This window comes from Hirundo rustica, chromosome 2 (assembly GCF_015227805.2).
Source record: "Hirundo rustica isolate bHirRus1 chromosome 2, bHirRus1.pri.v3, whole genome shotgun sequence".
NCBI lineage: Eukaryota > Metazoa > Chordata > Aves > Passeriformes > Hirundinidae > Hirundo > Hirundo rustica.
In genome coordinates, this window is record NC_053451.1 from 85,002,245 (window position 1) to 85,020,998 (window position 18,754).

An 18,754-nucleotide genomic window follows, 5' to 3' on the forward strand; every position below is an offset into this window, starting at 1 on the left:
TTAACTTTCAAGGTCAACCAAAGGCCAAAAAGGGCCTGTTGTCTATGTGATACCTAAACACAAAGTCCTGACTATGTCAGCAGAATATATGTAGCCAAATGCTGCTTAGACTCATCTAAGCTCAGATTTCAAGGGCTGGTTCACAGATCTAAGCCCCCGGCAATGTGTGTGAAATAAGCAAAGCTCATGTGTCAGTATCCCAGGGAGGAGCCGGCTCTCTGGATTACAGCAGGACTCCAGGCTAGAAGCATCTCTGGCCACGGGCAGAGCTGGCAAAAGCAGCTGCTAAAATAGCTAACTGGTTATCAGTCAGCAGCTGCAAGCCCCAGTAACTGAGACCCTTCAGAAGAGCTGCAACCCACTCTCCTCCAGAAAAAAAACCCTGAAAATACAGGGGGGGTGGAGCTGACCAGATACAGGCACATCCATAGTTCCTCAACTTCAGAAGGAATGAAGGTAGTCCATAAAACACAGCATAATATCCTTAACATTTGTTAAGCTTAAGAGACACTGAGTCCCAAGAAACCCTTCAAAATCTCACATTTGTTCTAACATACTATGCACCTGAAGATTAAAAACGTGACCAAAAAATTGTGGACAAAAGCATCTTTTAAAATTGATATCACGATTTGAAAGGAGTTTTAATTATGACATGCAAAAACAACATACATATAGAAAGTGCAGGAAAGGAAGTAAATTCTGTCACTAGGTTTTCTAATGATTTTGAATAATTATGGCACTAGAGGTAAAAATCTTCACTGTGAATACAGCTACCATAAGAGCCCCTAGCCTTTTGCTTTAATCTTAACCTTACCTGCTGCAGACAGAGAATCAGTGTCTTGGCACTCTGAATTTTGTTATTGTACCTCGTCTTGCTTAACGTTTCTTTAATTATGTCTCCAAAATCACTGTAGGTCTATTAACAGCAGCAAAACAATTAAGAGTTATCATTCCCCTTCTTTAGCCCTGGGAGTACACAAAACCACATGACTGTTCAAGTGACACAAGAAGTTCCTAAAACACTCCCAGTATCAGAACATGCAAGTTAAAAGATGAAAACTGGACCTTTTATAATATTTTGTATGTAAAGCAATGGTATGCTCCTTTAGGAGTACTGTGAGAATCAAAGTTACACTGAAATTGTTAAGTATTAACAACTAATTGATTGACAATTCTTAATTCATAATTCACTGTAATTCTTTGAAAAAGAGCAAAGCCTCATCAGGGAACAAATAGAGTTTTCTGTACTTTACCAGTGCTTGCCAATGAAGCAAAGAACTAGATTTATATTCAGGTATTTCCAAAGCTGCCCATTCTGATGTTCTTGGCCCTTCTGAAACCCCCTTCAGAGTGGCTGGAGCTCTACTAAACCCTGGTCATCTAAAGCCTGGGACTCATGTGAAATGTAGGCACCTGCATATGCACTATGTGAGCTGTATGAATTAAGCTGACCACTTCAGTGTGATAACCTCGACAGACAAAACACTCTCCAGCCATAAACTGCTGCTCTGCAGTGGCCTCTCTGGAGAAGCTGAGGAGCAGATGTCCAGACATGTCCTCTCCTCAATTTTCAGTTGCTTTGTCTGCAATGAGGTACCTTTGTGGAACCAACAGAGGAGATCTGCCCCACTCTTGCTTGATTTTATAGCCCTTTTGTGATTATTCCAGGACTCTGAGCCATAACACTGTTAACACCCTATCTTTCACAAACACTGGAGACACTTTCAAAAACTAAAACACACTGATAGGAAAAACAACCTTATCTAAAACATTACCTTCACATAATACTTATAGATCTCAGCGGCTGCAGTCATGTCAACCACATTATACACTATTAACTTGCAATATGCTGCCAGAAGACGCCGCTTTTCGTGCAAGTCATCAAGTCTGCAAGTTTCATCCTTTTCCTCTTCTGTCACATCTAGGGAAACAAAAGCATTGAAGCTTTGTTCTATTATTTTATTCAAGTTTAAATGACCAACTTTCACCTAAATAGCACAGACTCAGCTGTTCAGTAACAGATACCAGTGATCATTCCTGTGTATATCAGAAAATACAGGTTTACTCTCATTTCAAAGCTGCAGTTGATAACAGTGAAAACAGTCCTATTCCACAGACTCTTACTCTGATCTTCATAGGACTTTGGCATTTAGTTGGAATCTCCAAGTACAACACTGCTCACAGCTACAGAACTGAACCAGCGAGTAGAATAAAAGGCACAAACACACCAAATGGAAGGGACTAGAAAAACTGCAATCACTTTTTTTTTTTTCCTAGAATAAAACAGATGGTAGAAGAGTAGCACATAACTCATTGGAAACCCTACAGAAGTTGTCACACACAGTCAGCAAGAGCTCCAGTGAAATTCTCCAAGCGCTTATCAACAAGAATGAAAGGAAGAAAAGTCACTTAATATAGAATATATTAAGAATATATTAAGTGTCTGGAACATGAGCTAATTACTATCTGGGTAACTCATGGGAAACAGATACTCTTACGAGTATTCCAACAGTGCTACAAAGGTGCTTGGGGAGAGTTTCTTGCAGCAGGAGAGCCAGGAAACACTTTTTCCTGCTGCACATGCAAGCTATCAGCTACCAAAAGACTTCAGTCTCTGCCCTGTAATTTTGATGTGGACTGTTTCTGCTTCTAGAATGACTTTGGGCCTGGAAACAAACATAAAGCAAATGACTGATCAGAAATATCTGAAAGTTATAGAGTTTAAACATGAATGAAACAGCTGCCAGCTGTGCACACAGACAAGCACACATTGCATCACAAAATCACTCATTCAGGAAGGAATCTGCAATGGGATAACAGGGATCCTTTGTGGGGTGAACTGAGAAATTGAAGGCATCACAGAATAAAGGTCGGAAACAGACCTCAGGTTATCTAACCCAGAGAAGGATCAATTTTATCAGTTTCAGATACATAAAATAAACAACCTGAAACATAACTTGCTTCAACTCCCACAACTAGGACACTACTGCCTACTTGTACAATCTTTTCTACTGTATCTTTACTAATTCAGATTCTCTTACTATCTCCCTGTTGCAATTTTGGCCATGTAATGTTGCCCATCAGTGGTTCTTGCATATACACCATGACCTAAGGAAGTGTGGTGCCCAAAACTGAACAGAGAACTCCATCTGAACAGCTGAAGGACAAGAGTTAAAGAAATCTAGAACAATGCTTGTTTTTCAAAGAATGGCACTCGAACTTGTCCTCAGAACCACAATGAACAATCTATTTTCAAAACACTCCCAAAAGAAACCAGCCTTCATAATTATAACCTCAATACAGCATCCAAATGTGCTTGAAAAAAGGCAGTAGAGCAACAAATACTTTCCCACTGGACTGAGAGCAACTCTGAGGAAAAGGACTTGGAGGTGTTGACTGATGGGAAGCTCAGCAAGATCCAGCTTGATCTTGCTGTGAGCTCACAGCCCAATAAGCCAACTGTGTCCTGGAGTGCATCCAAAGCAGCATGGCCAGCAAGGCAAGGTTGGTGATTCTGCTCCTCTACTCTGCTCTGGTGAGACCCCAGCTGGAGTGCTGTGCCCAGCTCTGGGATCCTCAGCATAAGAAGGATGTGGACCTGCTGGAGTGAGTCCAGAGGAGGGTCATGAAGACGCTCAGAGGGCTGGAGCACGTTGCTTATGAAAACAGGTTGAGAGAGTTGGGGTTCTTCCACCTGAAGAAGGGAAGGTTCCCTCTGTGGAGACCCTGTAGCACCTTAAAGTACCTAAACAGGGCCAAGAGAAGTGGAAAGGGACTTGTTACTTGTAACATGTAGTGATACAATTGGGAATGGCTTTAAACTGACAAGAGGGCAGATCTATTTCTCAGACATAAGGAAGAAATTCTTGACTGTGGTGATGGTGAGACACTGAAACACACTGCACAGAGAAGCTATGGATGCCCCATTCCATGTTCAAGGCCAGACTGGATGGGGCTTTGAGCAACCTGGTCTAGCGGAAGGTGTCTCTGTCCATGGAAGAAGTCATTAAGATCATTAAGGTCCCTTCCAACCCAAACCAGTCTATAATTCTGTGAAATCTGCCCCACAGCCACAAAATCAAAATCCACTGGTTCTGCACTCAGAAGGCTTAGAAGGGTCCATGCACTGACACACTGCAAGGCCTTCCTCTAACACCATCATCTGGACCTAGGAAGTCAGTCCAACAAACCCTTTTACTCACCCAGCCCTGCTTTACTTCAGCCCTTTTCATCATACAGGTAAATTGGCATCTGTATTGTGTGGCTAATCTGCAGTCTGTACAGACCAAAGAATTACAGGTTTTTTGTTTGTAAAGGGGACCAACCAGAAAAAAAACAAAGCAACTCACAAAATAACAACAACAAAAGAATGGCCAGCCCTTTTCCCTAATACATTCACTGCAGGTGACAAATGATAACAAAAATGGCAGATTGTTTCTCCAGTGATGATGTCTAACCTTCTTTTTCCTTTTCTTCATCCATAAAAATGTGTTCCTGGATAAATGAGAAGAGTTTTTCCTGAAGTGATGTGTTAGGAAGATAACCTAGAAGTCCAACTGTTTCTTCATTATTATTTGAATCCAGGTGACTCAAAATCAGCAACCAGTCACAGAGTATCATGAAGGCCTGTACCAAGCAAATAAAGCCAAAGAAAGATTTAGAGACCATGTTACTTTTCATGCCAATTCCACTTTGCATTTCCATCAAACACAATCAAGTTTCTATCTCACTTCTTCCTTGCAGACTAAAGATTTCTCCTTGTCTCAGCCATGGTAATTTAGGCACCACCTAAAGATTTTCAAAGTTCCGTGGGCAAGAAGAAGACTGTATTATGTTGAAATACCCCTGTTTTAACATATGAACCCCTGGACAATTTCTCCATTTCTTAAGTAATATTCATAGCAAAACATTAATGACGCAATGGTAGCAACCAACACACTGACAGGTCTAACCAGAAAACACAATGATTTTCATTCAGATTGAGGCCTTGATTCTGCAGATGGACTCATGCAGTCACAAATCTATGCTTGACTAAAGCACTAACTTGTAGCATTTTAACTAACATAACTTTAGATTTTATTTAAAATAAATAGTCAAAGACTGGGGGGGTTATGTGTTATTTCTGTGCTGAGAGACAAAAGCATAGCAAAAATTTAATAGAATGAAACATCAATATGAAAAAAAAAGGCAGACACTTAAAAGGAGATCTGAGCACAAATGGTCATTAAGTGATAGAAGAACACAAACCTTTTCTCTTACATCTCTTTCCTTATGGTGGAGGAAGCATGTGCAAATCTGACTGAAACGTCCCAGCTCCCTTCTTAGTAGAAAAAGAGTCTCCTAAAAACACATTTAGGAGAAATGAAAGGACCAGTATGTTAGAGACAATGACTCAACAGAGAATTACAGAACAAACAACAGTTGCATCCTTCTTCTACTCATATTATTCATTTAAGATAGCACAGCTGATGACATGATGAAAGAAGCTGGCATTTCACAGAACAGCTTACTAGCTATGAACAACTGCATCTGTCACAGTTGCTGAGGCCAGCGGAATTCAGCAAGTCACAAACTCTTTGTTTCTCCATCTGTAAGGAGGGCAGCATGTATTCTCTTATTAACTTCATCTTATCTGTATAAAACAGTTATAACAATGGAAGTAGAGCCACAAAAACCTCTGGTCCATCCCACCTAATACTCAGAGTGCACTGCCTTCTGGAGTTGGTTTTCTCCCTTCCTCCCCTAATGACTACAAAGGGATTAGAGTTTAACTTTGGCACTCAGAAGGTTAAGACACCACTTTTCGTTAAGATGAATCCAGCACGGGAGACTATTTGGTTTGCTCACAACCATACAAAAGATTTTGTTATCCTCCACCAGGTCCCAGCTGCACTGCACTGAGCTCTGAGCCATCAGTGTAAAAGGAATGCCCTTACAAGAGAGCCAGATTCCATGCTACACAGCTTGGCATTTATAAGAAAAGGAATGCATCCCAGGACATGCTGAGGGGAACCAGGTGAGGAGCAACACATTGCCTTAACACTGCTAGGGGAGGAGCAAAGGGGAAATAACAGAGCTGCTGTCCAGGAAATTTTTTTTTTTTTTTTTTTTTTTTTTTGCTCTTGGAACTTCTCTATCTGCCAACATCCAGATTTGGCCCTGCACAGTGGGCCGGCACATCTGCTTCCAATCAAAATCTGCCCCCATACGAAAGGCCAAATTAAAAAATGTGTTGCCCCATTACCATTACCAAGTCGAGCTAACCGTGTCTGGAGTGAAAGGCAGAACACATTAGAGCAGTGAGAGATGCGGACATCCACGCAGGAATAGAACGGGACGGGAATAGACAGTGAATCAGGGGCCAAATGGGTAACCTCCAACTAGCATTCCTCACACAAATGGCCATGTCAGCGCCCTGTCCTGTGTGCGCAGAGCGCCAGGGAAGGGGACAGAATGACAAAGCAGCGCTCAGTGGAGTCAGAAATCAACATGAAGAGGAGTCCCACAGGGTACACATTCACACATGAAGCAAAACATAAAAGAGTTTTCCTTTCTGGTGTCTTAAACTAGACTTTCTTCTGAAATACCTGCTAGAGCTTGGTACTTTATAAATTATGAAAGTAAATAGTCAACCGATGAGAAAATTACCACTTTCCTCGACCCTCCTGACAGAAATATGTGGGTAAATCAAGAAAACAAAAAAATGAAACAAAGCTACAGAATAGCCTGGAGTTTTCATTGAATATTCTTTGTTGCTTAAAAGAAGAAAACAACTCTTTGGCAATGAGATGAGTTCCTTATCTCCATCAAGCCCTAGGAATTTGATGCACATGTTTTGCAGTAAAAATAGCAGTGAACCATTGTTCCTGCAGACTGAATAAGCACACACAGTTTAAAAGAAAAAGAAAAAAAAAAAAAGAGATGATCGAGAGAAAATGCCTCAATTCAATTTGGTTTCCTCAAGAAAATAGACAAACTGCCTTCTTATAAGCTTGCTTTTTCAAGAAATCCCAGAACAGGAAAATTAGCTTCAACTTCTATAAGCACTACTCCAGGTTTCAAAATTACATCAGTGACCAACCTTGGGAGAATTTTCCGAAACTGCAGCTAGTTGCCACAGGAGAGAAAAATATGTGCACTGGAGAGCTGGTAGGATAATCTGCAAATAAAAACATGTATCCTTTATTTACATGAAAGGCTCAGCAGCAAAAAGCTTAGGACTAAACAAAGCATTCAAGCTCGGCATTCTGCATGCTGCTTGCATGCACACTTCCCAGTTGTATTTAGATCCTTAAAATAAATGTAACAGGTTTACATACAAGCAAGCATCGCCCCCTGAGAAACTTCATTACTGAGGTGCTGCTTCTGCAGAACTTCTCTGACAGCTTTATGAGCTCAAGGGAAAACAACCCACATATCAAAGAGTGTGTTCCCAGAGGCTCACTTTAGTTTAGCTCTTAGGGATTTCTTTGAAGCCTTTGATGAAAGGCAGACTCCTCCAGAGGCCAGTTCAGAGCAGAAGCCAAACCTTGGTGCTCCAATGCTCCATCTAAAGGAGTCCACCTCTACCCATCGGCTGCAGGCTCTCTCTGCTCAACTAAACTTCAACCCTTGCTAAAAAAAACCCCAGGTTCTCTTCTGCAAACAGGGACTGGTTAGCGTCCATAACTGCTGAAGTATTTCACCTTGCAGTGCTAGAATACACAACTCCATTTTCACACAATGCTTGAGGTGAGGCAACCAGAAAATCAAAAGGCTGCAGAGATCTAAAGTATTCCAATTTCTGGTTACATGCAATCTAAAAGGGGTTCCTCACAGTCCCAACAATTTCATATGTACTGAAACTGAGACTGTGCAATCACTGGAAGTACTGAACATGACAAAGGATCAATCCAGATGTCAGATGATTATCACAGTTCTGAAAAATCTCCAAAATTATTTAATATAAAGGCATGAATTTACAGATTCCAATAATATTATACCAAAGACAGCCTGTTTCCCAGATTGAGAAATAGACTAAGTATCTTCCTGTCTCATAGGACATTGATATATAAGATCATTTAATACTTTGCATTTCTTTCTGCTTTCATCAAGAAAAACATCTTTCAACGTTAAAGATTGACTACTCACCAGAACAGGCAAACTGCCATGTTCCATTTCAAACACCAGGAACCTTAAAGTCTTGTCATACAGACTCCACTTGGTGAGATCATGGGCACTTCAGGTGAAAAAGAAATAATGATACAGTAAGCACGAAATGAAGACTCACCTGATCAAAGGTTAAATGTATCCTATTTTTGCCTTCATGTGATGTATAGCAATAACATTAAACAACTAAATATTAATTATAAGGGGGGGAAATTAAGTTTTCACCATTTAACACTGCAACCTTTAGACTTCAGCTTTACAGTCAGCGTTCCTACCACAAAACTTCAGCATTATGAGGAAAGGAAAAAGATGCTTGAGTTCTGTATCTTTTGCTATACTTGATGCATACTCTTTAAGTGCCCAAAAAGGTCTAAAGAACAATTTCCTTAGCCCACTCTAAAAGACTGTTTCTAATCATCTTGAGTATTCTCAGCTCAACACTGGACTTCTCTTTGCAAAACCAGAGTAGCCCCAGCATGTTGGACAGGTAAAAGACACATTGAGAAAAAGGCCCAATTCCTCTAACCTCTGTACTCTCTCGCTTGACAGTTTACCAGTCTCTGGAGAACCAAGGTTTTGAGAAATCATCTTTTAACAAAAGAAGTTCAGATAAACTAAAAATAAAAAGCAGATTACACCTGCTACAAACAATGACTGCCTTCACTATACCCTCTTCAGACTGACCACCAGTATTGGCAGTAAGGCTGTGGAAAAACATCCCATTAGGACAGAGGCATCAAAGAAGGGATCTCTGTGTCCACTCTGACATCTCAATTCTGTAGCATACACTTCTCAGCCACATTAGGGCTGATGTTCAGTGAGGAGTCCAAAAATAATTCTATATCCAAGAGTACAGTTCTATTAAGAAGAAACTAAACCTTGCAGCATGTCTCATAGAGGTTATTTTCATTCTCTTGTGAAAAACCCCACTAAACCCAACAAGCAATTCTCACTTTGCATGTGTAATGCTGACACTTTAAGCATATGGGAACATAAATTGTGTAAATAAACATCTCACTTATGAAAAGCCGCTATTCTTCTCAACGTAGAGTGCATCCGGGAAATTTCTCCTGCATCCGTACAAAATCCACCTTCCTAAATCATGAAAGTTTGGGAAAGAGAAAGGAATTAGCCAGTGTGGGCCAAGGCAACTACTGTGTTCTCTTCCCAACCAACCCACAAGCTTGGATCACCCTCCTCCAGCCCTCATTTAACCTTTACCTTTAACCACACTACTCATGTCTTCCTCTACAGTCAAAAGAAAACAATATAAATGCATAGAAATTTTGCATAAGGGAAAATCCCGGTCTTTAATAAACCAATGGCAGCCTCCCTAGACTGCAGTATTGCTAACACAGAGTAAAAAGCAGCAATTAGTCTAACATGGTCCCGCACACAGTTGTTAAGGATCTCTGGAAAGCTAAGCGTTCACATGGCGCTGACCTTCCTTGCTTCCAGCTGCCAGATCACATTCAAAGATAGCTAAAAATATATTAAATACTTTCCCATAGATGCAACTGCTGTAGTTTCCACAAGTATACTATGTGATTCTGGGGGACGAAATATACGACCAGGAATTAGAAGGGAGGAGTTCCAGGAGAAAAATCTCTTTATTTAGATATAGATCACACTACGGAGGAGTTGAAGAATCCCTGGTCTTGCACTTATCTTGTTTCTCATAAGTACACATTCTCCCACATTGACATAGATCTCTATTTAAGACCAATAAAATTAATCCAATCTGAGGTTAGGGGATTTTTTGGCTTGACACATTTTGCAATATCCCTGTGTCCAATAAAATCCTGCCAGTGTTAACTCTCATACCATGGCATGACACCTGTTCATGATGGCACAGTTGATCAGATCAGCTGCAGGCTTCTGTTGTTCAGCTCAGCCAGCAAGCTATTCATATCCCCACCGGCTGTTTCTGCTTTTTAGACCTAATGAAAAGCTTTGAGGGAGACTGCAGTTCTCTTTCAAGGGGGAAGCCATTATTTCAAAGACCCTCAAAGCTAAATAATCTGCATTACAGACTGCTGTTTGCTGGGGTTTTTTCGCCTATATCCAAAGTGACAGAACAAAGGGCATCCTGTGTACAGTCAAAGATGGAGAACTACAGAACTGTACCTTTCTGGGAAGAGCCTCATCACCTGCAGATTGACAGCACTCACTAGCTGATTTTGCACATAGTATCTTTGGCATAGTACTGGAGTAACTACAAAGCAACTACAGACCTTAGGTCCAGAATATCTGGTACAGAAATTTTGTTCCTCACAAGTACACATTCTCCCACACTGGCACAGATCAACAAAATAATTCCAGTCTGAGGTTAGGGGACCTTTTGGCTTGACGCATTTTACAACATCAGAGTCCAATAAAAGCCTGCCAGAAGACACACAATGTCCTGCTGGCGGTGTGGACTACCTTGTTTATTACTTTCCCAACTCTATTCTTGCCAAAATATATCTGCTGCATTAAAAGAATCATCCTTTTCAGAGGTGCAAATCCATCTTTTAGAGTTCTGCTTCCTTCAAGCAGAATCAGCAGGCAAAGATTAGTTCCATATCCCCCTTAATTTTCTTTGTCTTCCTTTTTTTTCCTAGGGAAGCAGTCTGCTTACCGCTCAATGAGTCACACTCACCTTTTGCCAGAAGCAATCTAGTAGCTGGTTAAGCTGTTTCATCAACTCATCTATCATTTGAGTTCGAGCACAATCCACCTGGCTATAGATGGCAATTTCTTCACGGCAGAGGACATCATAAGTCCTGGAGGAAGCCTCGAGGACAGACATGTCGGAGTGCTTGGCCACAATGTCTTTTATCTCTCTCAGCAAAGCATCCAAATGCTGCAGGGGTGATAAAAGGGGTATTTATAGGTAAATTGTATAAAAAATCCTCTAATGTTTTAAATCATTTCACTAGGCCCATATATATCCCTGCGGGTCATTTAAATAAGATGAAACAAATGCCAGTCTAAGGAGAAGAGGGGCAGGATTAGAGGACACAACTTTTTTTTTTTCTGTTTTATAGCTCTCTTTCATCATTATTTCTCTGGATCTTCCTAAAGAATGAAGCAACTGCTTTAAGTTCTACTTTAGCAATACATGTCTAGCGCTACATAGGGAATAAAAGATGCCTTCCCAAAGGACAAGTCTGTCTTCAAGTAATGGAAGTTGTCTCCCTCAGCAATGGAGAATGGAAATGTTTTGGATCACGTCCTCACTCTTAGTGAGAGGAGGTAACTTGTGCCATTCTGCTGACTCGCTCTCTTCCAGTTCAAGTTTTGGGCTGAAATTACCCTCAGAGTATTGGCCTAACACTGCCTCCCTCTAAACATCCCTGCTTAAGAATAAGTTAAGCTATTTTGAGGATTTCATCTATCCACTTCTGACTGCCCCTTTCCCATCAGCAGATATACTATCTCCATTCTTATCTTTCAGTTACTGTCATTCCCCAGCAGCTGGGAGTCAGCCTTCACAGAGAATGAAACCTATTCTGTAGTAAACTCCTGGGAGACACCAACTTAAGACATACAGCATAACCCACCCTCCCTCCAGCCAGGAATGAAAAAACCCAGGGCTGGGTCTACCACACAAAAGCACAAATCGTTGCCCACTAAGGCCAGACACAGCATATGAGAACTGACAAGCACTAAGGCTTTTCTTTGCAGCTCCAAATCAAAAAGTAAAGCCTGAAAAAGACCACTTTCCTCAAGCCATGAGATCATTTCATTGTATTTCAACAGTTTTCTACTTGTTCTAAATCCCATTAAACTCCCTACATTGTCACATAAACTTAGTACACTCCACATGAACCGATTACCCCAATTCCTATTCACCTTCTCTAGATGTCCCGTACTGTAAACATGTAAATCGTAATACTGAGGAATCTGCAGAAGATTTGCCACTTTTTGTGCATCTGTTGAATACTGCAGAGAAAAAACAGGATATGAGTACATTGCAGGAATTTTAATGAAATATTTAACATGCATTCACAGAGCAGCTGTTAGTTACCTTTGCCAAGAGCTGAGGAAGCACCGTAATAAAGTGTTCAGTAATTTTGGTACAATCTTCCAATTGGATTTTCTTCTCTTTTACTGACAAAATCTGCAGATAAAGCATTTGGTTTCAATTATAAAACTCTGGGATTTGAGAGGAATCTTAGATGTAACCCAAGCTTAACTCATATTGCATTGTCTCAAGCATATCAAGCTAAGATAGAGACACTTTTCCATTAAGAAAACCAGATGCTTTTTTTTTGTTTTGTTAACCTTAAATTAGATGCAAACTGCTAACCAGCCATATGTCATGCATAAAATGCTCATGATTTGTCAGTAACATGCTGCAAGTGCCTCTTCTCTAATGCTCATCTCCTTCAACATCTACTTCTAGTAAGATCTAGAGGTGAAAAGACGCTGCAACATTTCAGAAAAATAAGCTATTTTATTTCCTAAGGTAATTCTGCAGCTAAGAACAAGCTGTCTGGCAAAGTACATAAGGCAAAGATAATGTGATGACAGGACAATAAATAAGACTAGGATGCACTGACTTTTTTGGCTGCACCTCTGCCCACTGGAGGATGACCTTCAGCTGCTTCTCGGACTGTTGCGAGGATGATTTCAATGAGAGCACTTTCCTCGGCATCGCTCAGTGCTGGAAGTAAATCAGCCTCAGCATCACACAGAAGAAAAGTGAAGATGCAGCAACAACTGATATAAAGGCTACTCATTTACCTGAGGAACTGTGGAAGGACACTAAGGAACTGGAGATGCAGTGTTGCTAAATAAACAGCTAAAGAGCGTTTGACTTCATTTGAAGGAAGTCACTTTCTACATTTACCAATTACAATTGATTCCTTAATGGATAAACTTTTTTGGGCAGTTGGGCTTGCAAAAACACAGGCAGTTTTAATGAGGTCTCCTACTGACTAGTGTCTCATTTAGGACAAATCTTCTTTGAGCACCAAAATGCTCTAATTCATTGCATCTAAAACTGATTTTACTCACACAACCAACTCCAGTTCTACTACAACAACTGTTCATGGAATCATATAATGGTTTGGGTTGGAAGGGACTTTAAAGATCGATTTACGTTCACTTCAAATTAATTCTACGAAAAAAAAACCCTCTAGTGTTAGATGTCAGTGAACTCAATACATTACTCATTTTCTTTTGAGGTAGGAATAAAAGCCTAACAATAACTGCATTTCAATTTATTAATACTTTTAGATTCTAAAGTTTTGGACAAACAAAGTGAACACTAAATAAGCATTATGGCTTAATTACATGAGTATTTATTGCACAGGTTCTAAATTAACATTACATAAACATAAAATACTGAATAAAACAAATATGTTGATATATATACTACACTAGCAGTACATTGAGTTGCTTCTGCTTTGTGACACTTGAGGACTGCAATTTGGGACCAAATGATGCTGCAATACGAAATGATGCTAAACTAGCTAAGGCAAGGTTCAAAAAATAGCACAGGGAAATTCATTCAGACAAAACTCAATATTTTGCTTACCCACCTTCTCCGACTTCAGCATTTTTTAACAGAAGAGTGGTCATGCACTCCCAGTCCTTCAGGAATTTGCCTGCCCAGTCCCACAAGCTGTCGACTAGATATGCAACATGTTTGTGCAGCTAGGGATTAAAAACACAGGCTTATAGAAGCAAATATATCACTAAAAGAAATACATCTTCATATGTTCCCCTCTCTTTGTCCAATGGCAAAGCTCTGTCATTCACACATATATCCACATGCAGTATTCCAACATATTTAGTTCAAAGCCAATCAACATTTAACACCATGTCTTCAGTCTGATACAAAGCAGGAAAGTGGGGTGAAAAAAAAGGAAAAGCAGGCAAAAAATATTTCGTTTTCTCTTTTTTAAATAGAAATTTAAATTTAAATTAAATAATCTCTGAAATTAGCTTCTGTATTGCTTTATATTGCTGATCATAACAGCCAAAAATCCAGTAACAGGACTAGAAACAAGTAATCAATCTATCCAATTCTTTGCAGAAAGATTCAAAACTGCTGTGCCTGAGACACTTTGGCCAGACAGAGGTCTGCACCACTGCAAAAGCCAAACCATGAACTGTTTAGCAGCACTTAAGCTGATAAAACTCTCAATAAAACAACAAGTTTTGGTCAGCATGGAGCCATGATACAGCTACCCACATCCACCTCCAGAAAGACATGGACACGTACCAAAAACCCTGACCTGGTAGCATTAATCTTTCAGATTGTTTCCAGAAACTGCCTCAGCACTGATTCTCTCCATTAGCACACTTGAAATTAGTTTTAATACAACAGAACTGAAATGGCTTCATTAAAAACAACCTAGAGAGTAAAAACACTTCAAACACCGTACATTTCTGAGCTCACCAACAGAAATTGCTTTCAAAATCAAGATGATAATTGATTTAACATGCAACATTGGATTTAAAAGGCTTACAGGGGCTGCAGGACCTGTTCTCACCTCACTCTCCAGGAAAAAGTTTATTAATCTTTTCAGTTGGTCAGTGTTGGCCCCAAGCTTTCCTCCTCCTTTGGGCTGAAGTTCTTTATCTCCCTCACGGCAAAGCAGCCTGCCAAAAAGAAAAGCAAGTCAGTCCAGTGCTGCCACATTCTCTTTACACTCATTTACCAATGTAACACTAATTCTGTCAAGATCACATGGACTATATTTCTCTTAAGCGTCTACTTATTTACCCCAAATCTCATCAGACTTTTTTATAAGATGAAAGGAAAAAAGATCATTTTCCCTTAGGAGAGATATGCTATCCCTGCAGATGCAGGGGTATTTCTGGCACTTTCACAGGTATCCTGCCACTTTCTGGATGATGGATGAAGATTCCACAGGACTGATCATACAATGAGGTAGGCATTTGCTCATGCTTGAAAAGAGGCTTGCTCTGTGCCAAATTTAAACCTTAATAACACATCAGAGATATTACTTCACAGCCACTATTCAAATCACAGTGCATCTTGGAACTGTAGCTTCCTAAGGAAAGCACGGTATCTTGTAATTTTAAGAGGCAAGTAATGTCACAAATACAGTGGAAAATCTGCTCTTCCTCTTGTGTCTGAAGGATGAAGCACAGTATGACACTTCCATTTCCCCCTTATCCAAAGTGACTCTGTCTACTATCCACAGAAAGTGCTAATCCCAAAATAAATACAGGAAGGCCATCCCTGCAGATTAATGTAGGGCCCAAACAGATTGGATTTAAGAGCTAGACCACACTACTAAATGTTACCAAAAGCTTGTGCCCTCAGGAAGAGCTTCTGCTAGTATAATTTATGCCAGCTAAGTAACCTAAGTTAAAATATGCAGACATGGAAGAGATTTTGTGCAAAGCAAGAAGAAGGGGTCAGCAGGGGTGGAAAGCACAAGCATTTATACTAAAACTTAGCAGTATAACCAGGGAAAGGAGGCTGCCACTAACACCTCTTGTCACAACAAAATGAACATTCTATACTGGAAAAAGTGCTGGAGAGAAGCACTGGGCAAACAAGAACAAGGATGAGATTTACAGGGTCAAGGTGTCCACAAGACACTGGCAAGTAGGGTAGAAAAAGTTATCAGGGAAATCACTTTGGTAGCAAAATGCAGCAGAATTCTGAGAGGAGAAACATCAAATTTATGAGAGCATATTAGGACCAACACAAAAGACTAAGTCTAGCAGACGTAATAGCAGACTCATCAAAACAGAAGTTTCTCTTCATTTGTCTTTCTGTTGGATTTAGCTCCACGAATTCCAGAATGCCAGCATTTCAGTTAGACAGGAAAAGACAACTAGGAGGAGATTCTGCATGTGTGGAAACAATTATTATTTCTGAATGTTCCCCCACAAAATCCTTGCCTAAATATTTTTCTCTGCATTCCTTTTTGTAAGGCAAGATTATTTCTCTCAGCCATAGAGACAGAATACCTGTCTCTCCCCTTTTTAGCATGCCAACTCCACCCAACTTCATGCAACCACTGTTGTAAGAAGCCCATCTCTAAGTGTTATTCCTGAGGAAGATAAACCTGTATTTCATTAACCTGAAAGGAAACTGAGAGGGCTTTTTAATCTGCTTCATCTCTCATTATTCAAAGCTTTTACAATGTTTAAGGAAACTTCCAAAGAGAGAAGTGGAGGCAATTTTTGTGATTAATCACCAAACTATGAAAATCCAGAATATGCCAGGTGACAGACTAGCATGTAAGAAGCAAAGCAATAGGAAAAGAAAGTAGAGAGAAAGAGGGCATGTTCTCAACATAGCATGGCACTTGTGGATCAATAAGTTTCATATTCCCTATGTTAGTCTCGCAACTTTTCTCACATCGATTGTTTCAGGGCTGTGCAGGAAAACATACAATTACCCCCAGACAGCATTTCTCTTCTGATTCACCAGAAGAAAGCTGGCACACTCTTTCAGCAGAGTGCCCCTTAAATAAATCCACCTTCATTCCAAAACAAATGAGAATATGGAAGAAGTAGACAGGCAGAGATACCTTTTGTAAAGGAATTCCCCAGCTGCTACTGCAAGCGGACGGTGAGTGGTATAAACAAACTGGTATAACATTTCACAGTCTTCAGCTGATAACACATCCTCACAGTTCCTAGGCAAAAATAACAACGGAAGTTATAGTCCAGGTTTATCTGCAAAGAATAGTATGAATGCTATGTCCAGCTTTTACTAGACTTGATTCTCCATAACTGTGCAACTTGTTTACACAGCTATGAGTAAATTTTTGTGGGGCATTTCTAAAAATGCTCTCAAACAAGATTGGCAGCATTCTTTTATTCACTCTGTAGACAAACAGAGGTCTGTGTAAGCCATGACAAATCAGGCCCACTGCATAGACATGAACATTAACTTAAAGTATATTTTACAGTTGATTAGCGATCACAGTAAAAAGAGCAATAGTAATAAAACAGGAAAATCATGCCATTACTTTATGCTTAGTTGTTCACCATAGAAGATAATAAACAATAAGAAACCTCCATTCTGTAGTACAAATTATTTTTAAGTTATTTATTCCAGTATTTTAAAATCTACATTCTATTACACTAAAGTCCCATGTAAAAAGAAATCAAAACACATTTCTTGATGGCACTCTTATGGCTGTGACCTCTCTGCACAAACACAATCAAAGTCATGACTTTTTTCATTCAGCTACACATTTGAGAACACCACATGCCAACCAGTAAACCCAGAACACTCTCTGAGAGGTAGGAATGATAGAATATCAAATATTTACAAAAAAGAAACTGAAGCATCAAGGTTGAATAACCCAAAGAAGAGATACCAGAGTAGTAAAGTCCAAAGCAAGGATTACAGTTTCCAAATACATGCTTCTTGCTGCCACAACAATGTCACTAAGTAGGCTAGGCTAGGCTGCTTCAGAGAATGAAAGAGTAACATATGAAATCCTTACACTTACTACACCCAGGTGAGAGGAAAGGGTTTTTATTGATTACTCCATTCAATCCTTGAGTAGGAGCATTTTAAAACCATCTACAGCTGTGGTCTAACACCCTCTCTCCAACTGAGGACTCATGCTATTCTCTTGTTAAGAGTGATGTCTGAAAAAAATCAGCAGTCCTTCCTAAGTTTTCCCATTTGTCTCCAACCCATCACATTCTTTAGCACCCTCACAAGTCACAAAGCCCCAGAACATCCTCCAACCTGACTGAAAAAGAAGTGAGCCCACCTTAGGTGAGATTACCACTGGAGCTTCCATTAAAAATGTCTTTAAATGGAAAGTGCTAATGGTATGTCTCCAAAAGTGATGTATCAGTCTCACAGGATAATGTGAAATAAAAGCTGCCTTACATACTTAAGGCAGGTTTTGGTGGACTCTTTAAATATGTAATTACCTTGAGCATATATTTGCAGTAATAGAACATATAGGAAGTGTAAAGGAATACATATCAAGAAATCAGCATAAAGGAAAATATGCCACTGATTTAACTATCTACAGAACTGGGAAAGTAGAGTAAAAATGTGTTTATTGGTTAAACAGTAAAAAAATGGAGGAAGTAAAATGTTTTTATGGTGTATTAGTGCATATGAATCAGCAGTGGTGTGTCCTGTGAAGCCATGAATGATCAAATTTATTAAACCTCTACAAGTTTAACAAGTGAGAGCAAAACAAAGAATGACAACAAAGAGCAGTATTTACAGGAATAAAGAGACATGCTATAATAAGTATTAAAAGGCTATGGGGAATTGATGGTAAAAAACTAGCAGTCTGACCATGTTTCTTTCATTCTTTTTAATGTCAATCTATTGTTCAGTTCTTTTAAAGCATTTTCTTAGTTTCCATGAAGACGTCCTTGTCATTTTTTCTCTCCTTCTATTTTTTTCAAAACCAGTGGACACCTTGGAATATAAGAGATTTCACAAACAGACAGTGATCTAGACTGAACCAATACAGAACCACAGAGCGCTGAGGATGGTCAGCACCTCGGCAGATTATCTGGTCCAACCCCTGCTCACAAGAGAATCAGCTACAGCAGGTTGATGTATGCAAACTGTCAAGTCAAGACCCTAAAACATCTCTGGCAATGTGTTCCAGTATTGGATCACTCCCACAGTGAAAAA

The 18,754-nt window shown here is 39.8% G+C and overlaps 1 protein-coding gene across 2 annotated transcripts in view; it reads right to left on the reverse strand.

The window, feature by feature from the left end:
* LOC120747800 (cohesin subunit SA-2-like) overlaps window positions 1-18,754 on the reverse strand; it is a 58,288-nt gene that overhangs the window by 10,285 nt on the left and 29,249 nt on the right. For both annotated transcript variants that reach the window (XM_040053847.1, XM_040053854.2), the window contains exons 14-27: window positions 16,659-16,766; window positions 14,637-14,745; window positions 13,680-13,794; window positions 12,696-12,799; window positions 12,161-12,253; window positions 11,986-12,075; window positions 10,790-10,993; window positions 9,167-9,243; window positions 8,131-8,218; window positions 7,082-7,159; window positions 5,248-5,340; window positions 4,458-4,626; window positions 1,776-1,921; window positions 815-916 (exon numbers count right to left, since the gene is read on the reverse strand). In XM_040053847.1, the coding sequence (XP_039909781.1) occupies window positions 815-916; window positions 1,776-1,921; window positions 4,458-4,626; window positions 5,248-5,340; window positions 7,082-7,159; window positions 8,131-8,218; window positions 9,167-9,243; window positions 10,790-10,993; window positions 11,986-12,075; window positions 12,161-12,253; window positions 12,696-12,799; window positions 13,680-13,794; window positions 14,637-14,745; window positions 16,659-16,766 (1,576 nt within the window). The remainder of the gene's footprint in view (window positions 1-814; window positions 917-1,775; window positions 1,922-4,457; window positions 4,627-5,247; window positions 5,341-7,081; window positions 7,160-8,130; window positions 8,219-9,166; window positions 9,244-10,789; window positions 10,994-11,985; window positions 12,076-12,160; window positions 12,254-12,695; window positions 12,800-13,679; window positions 13,795-14,636; window positions 14,746-16,658; window positions 16,767-18,754) is intronic.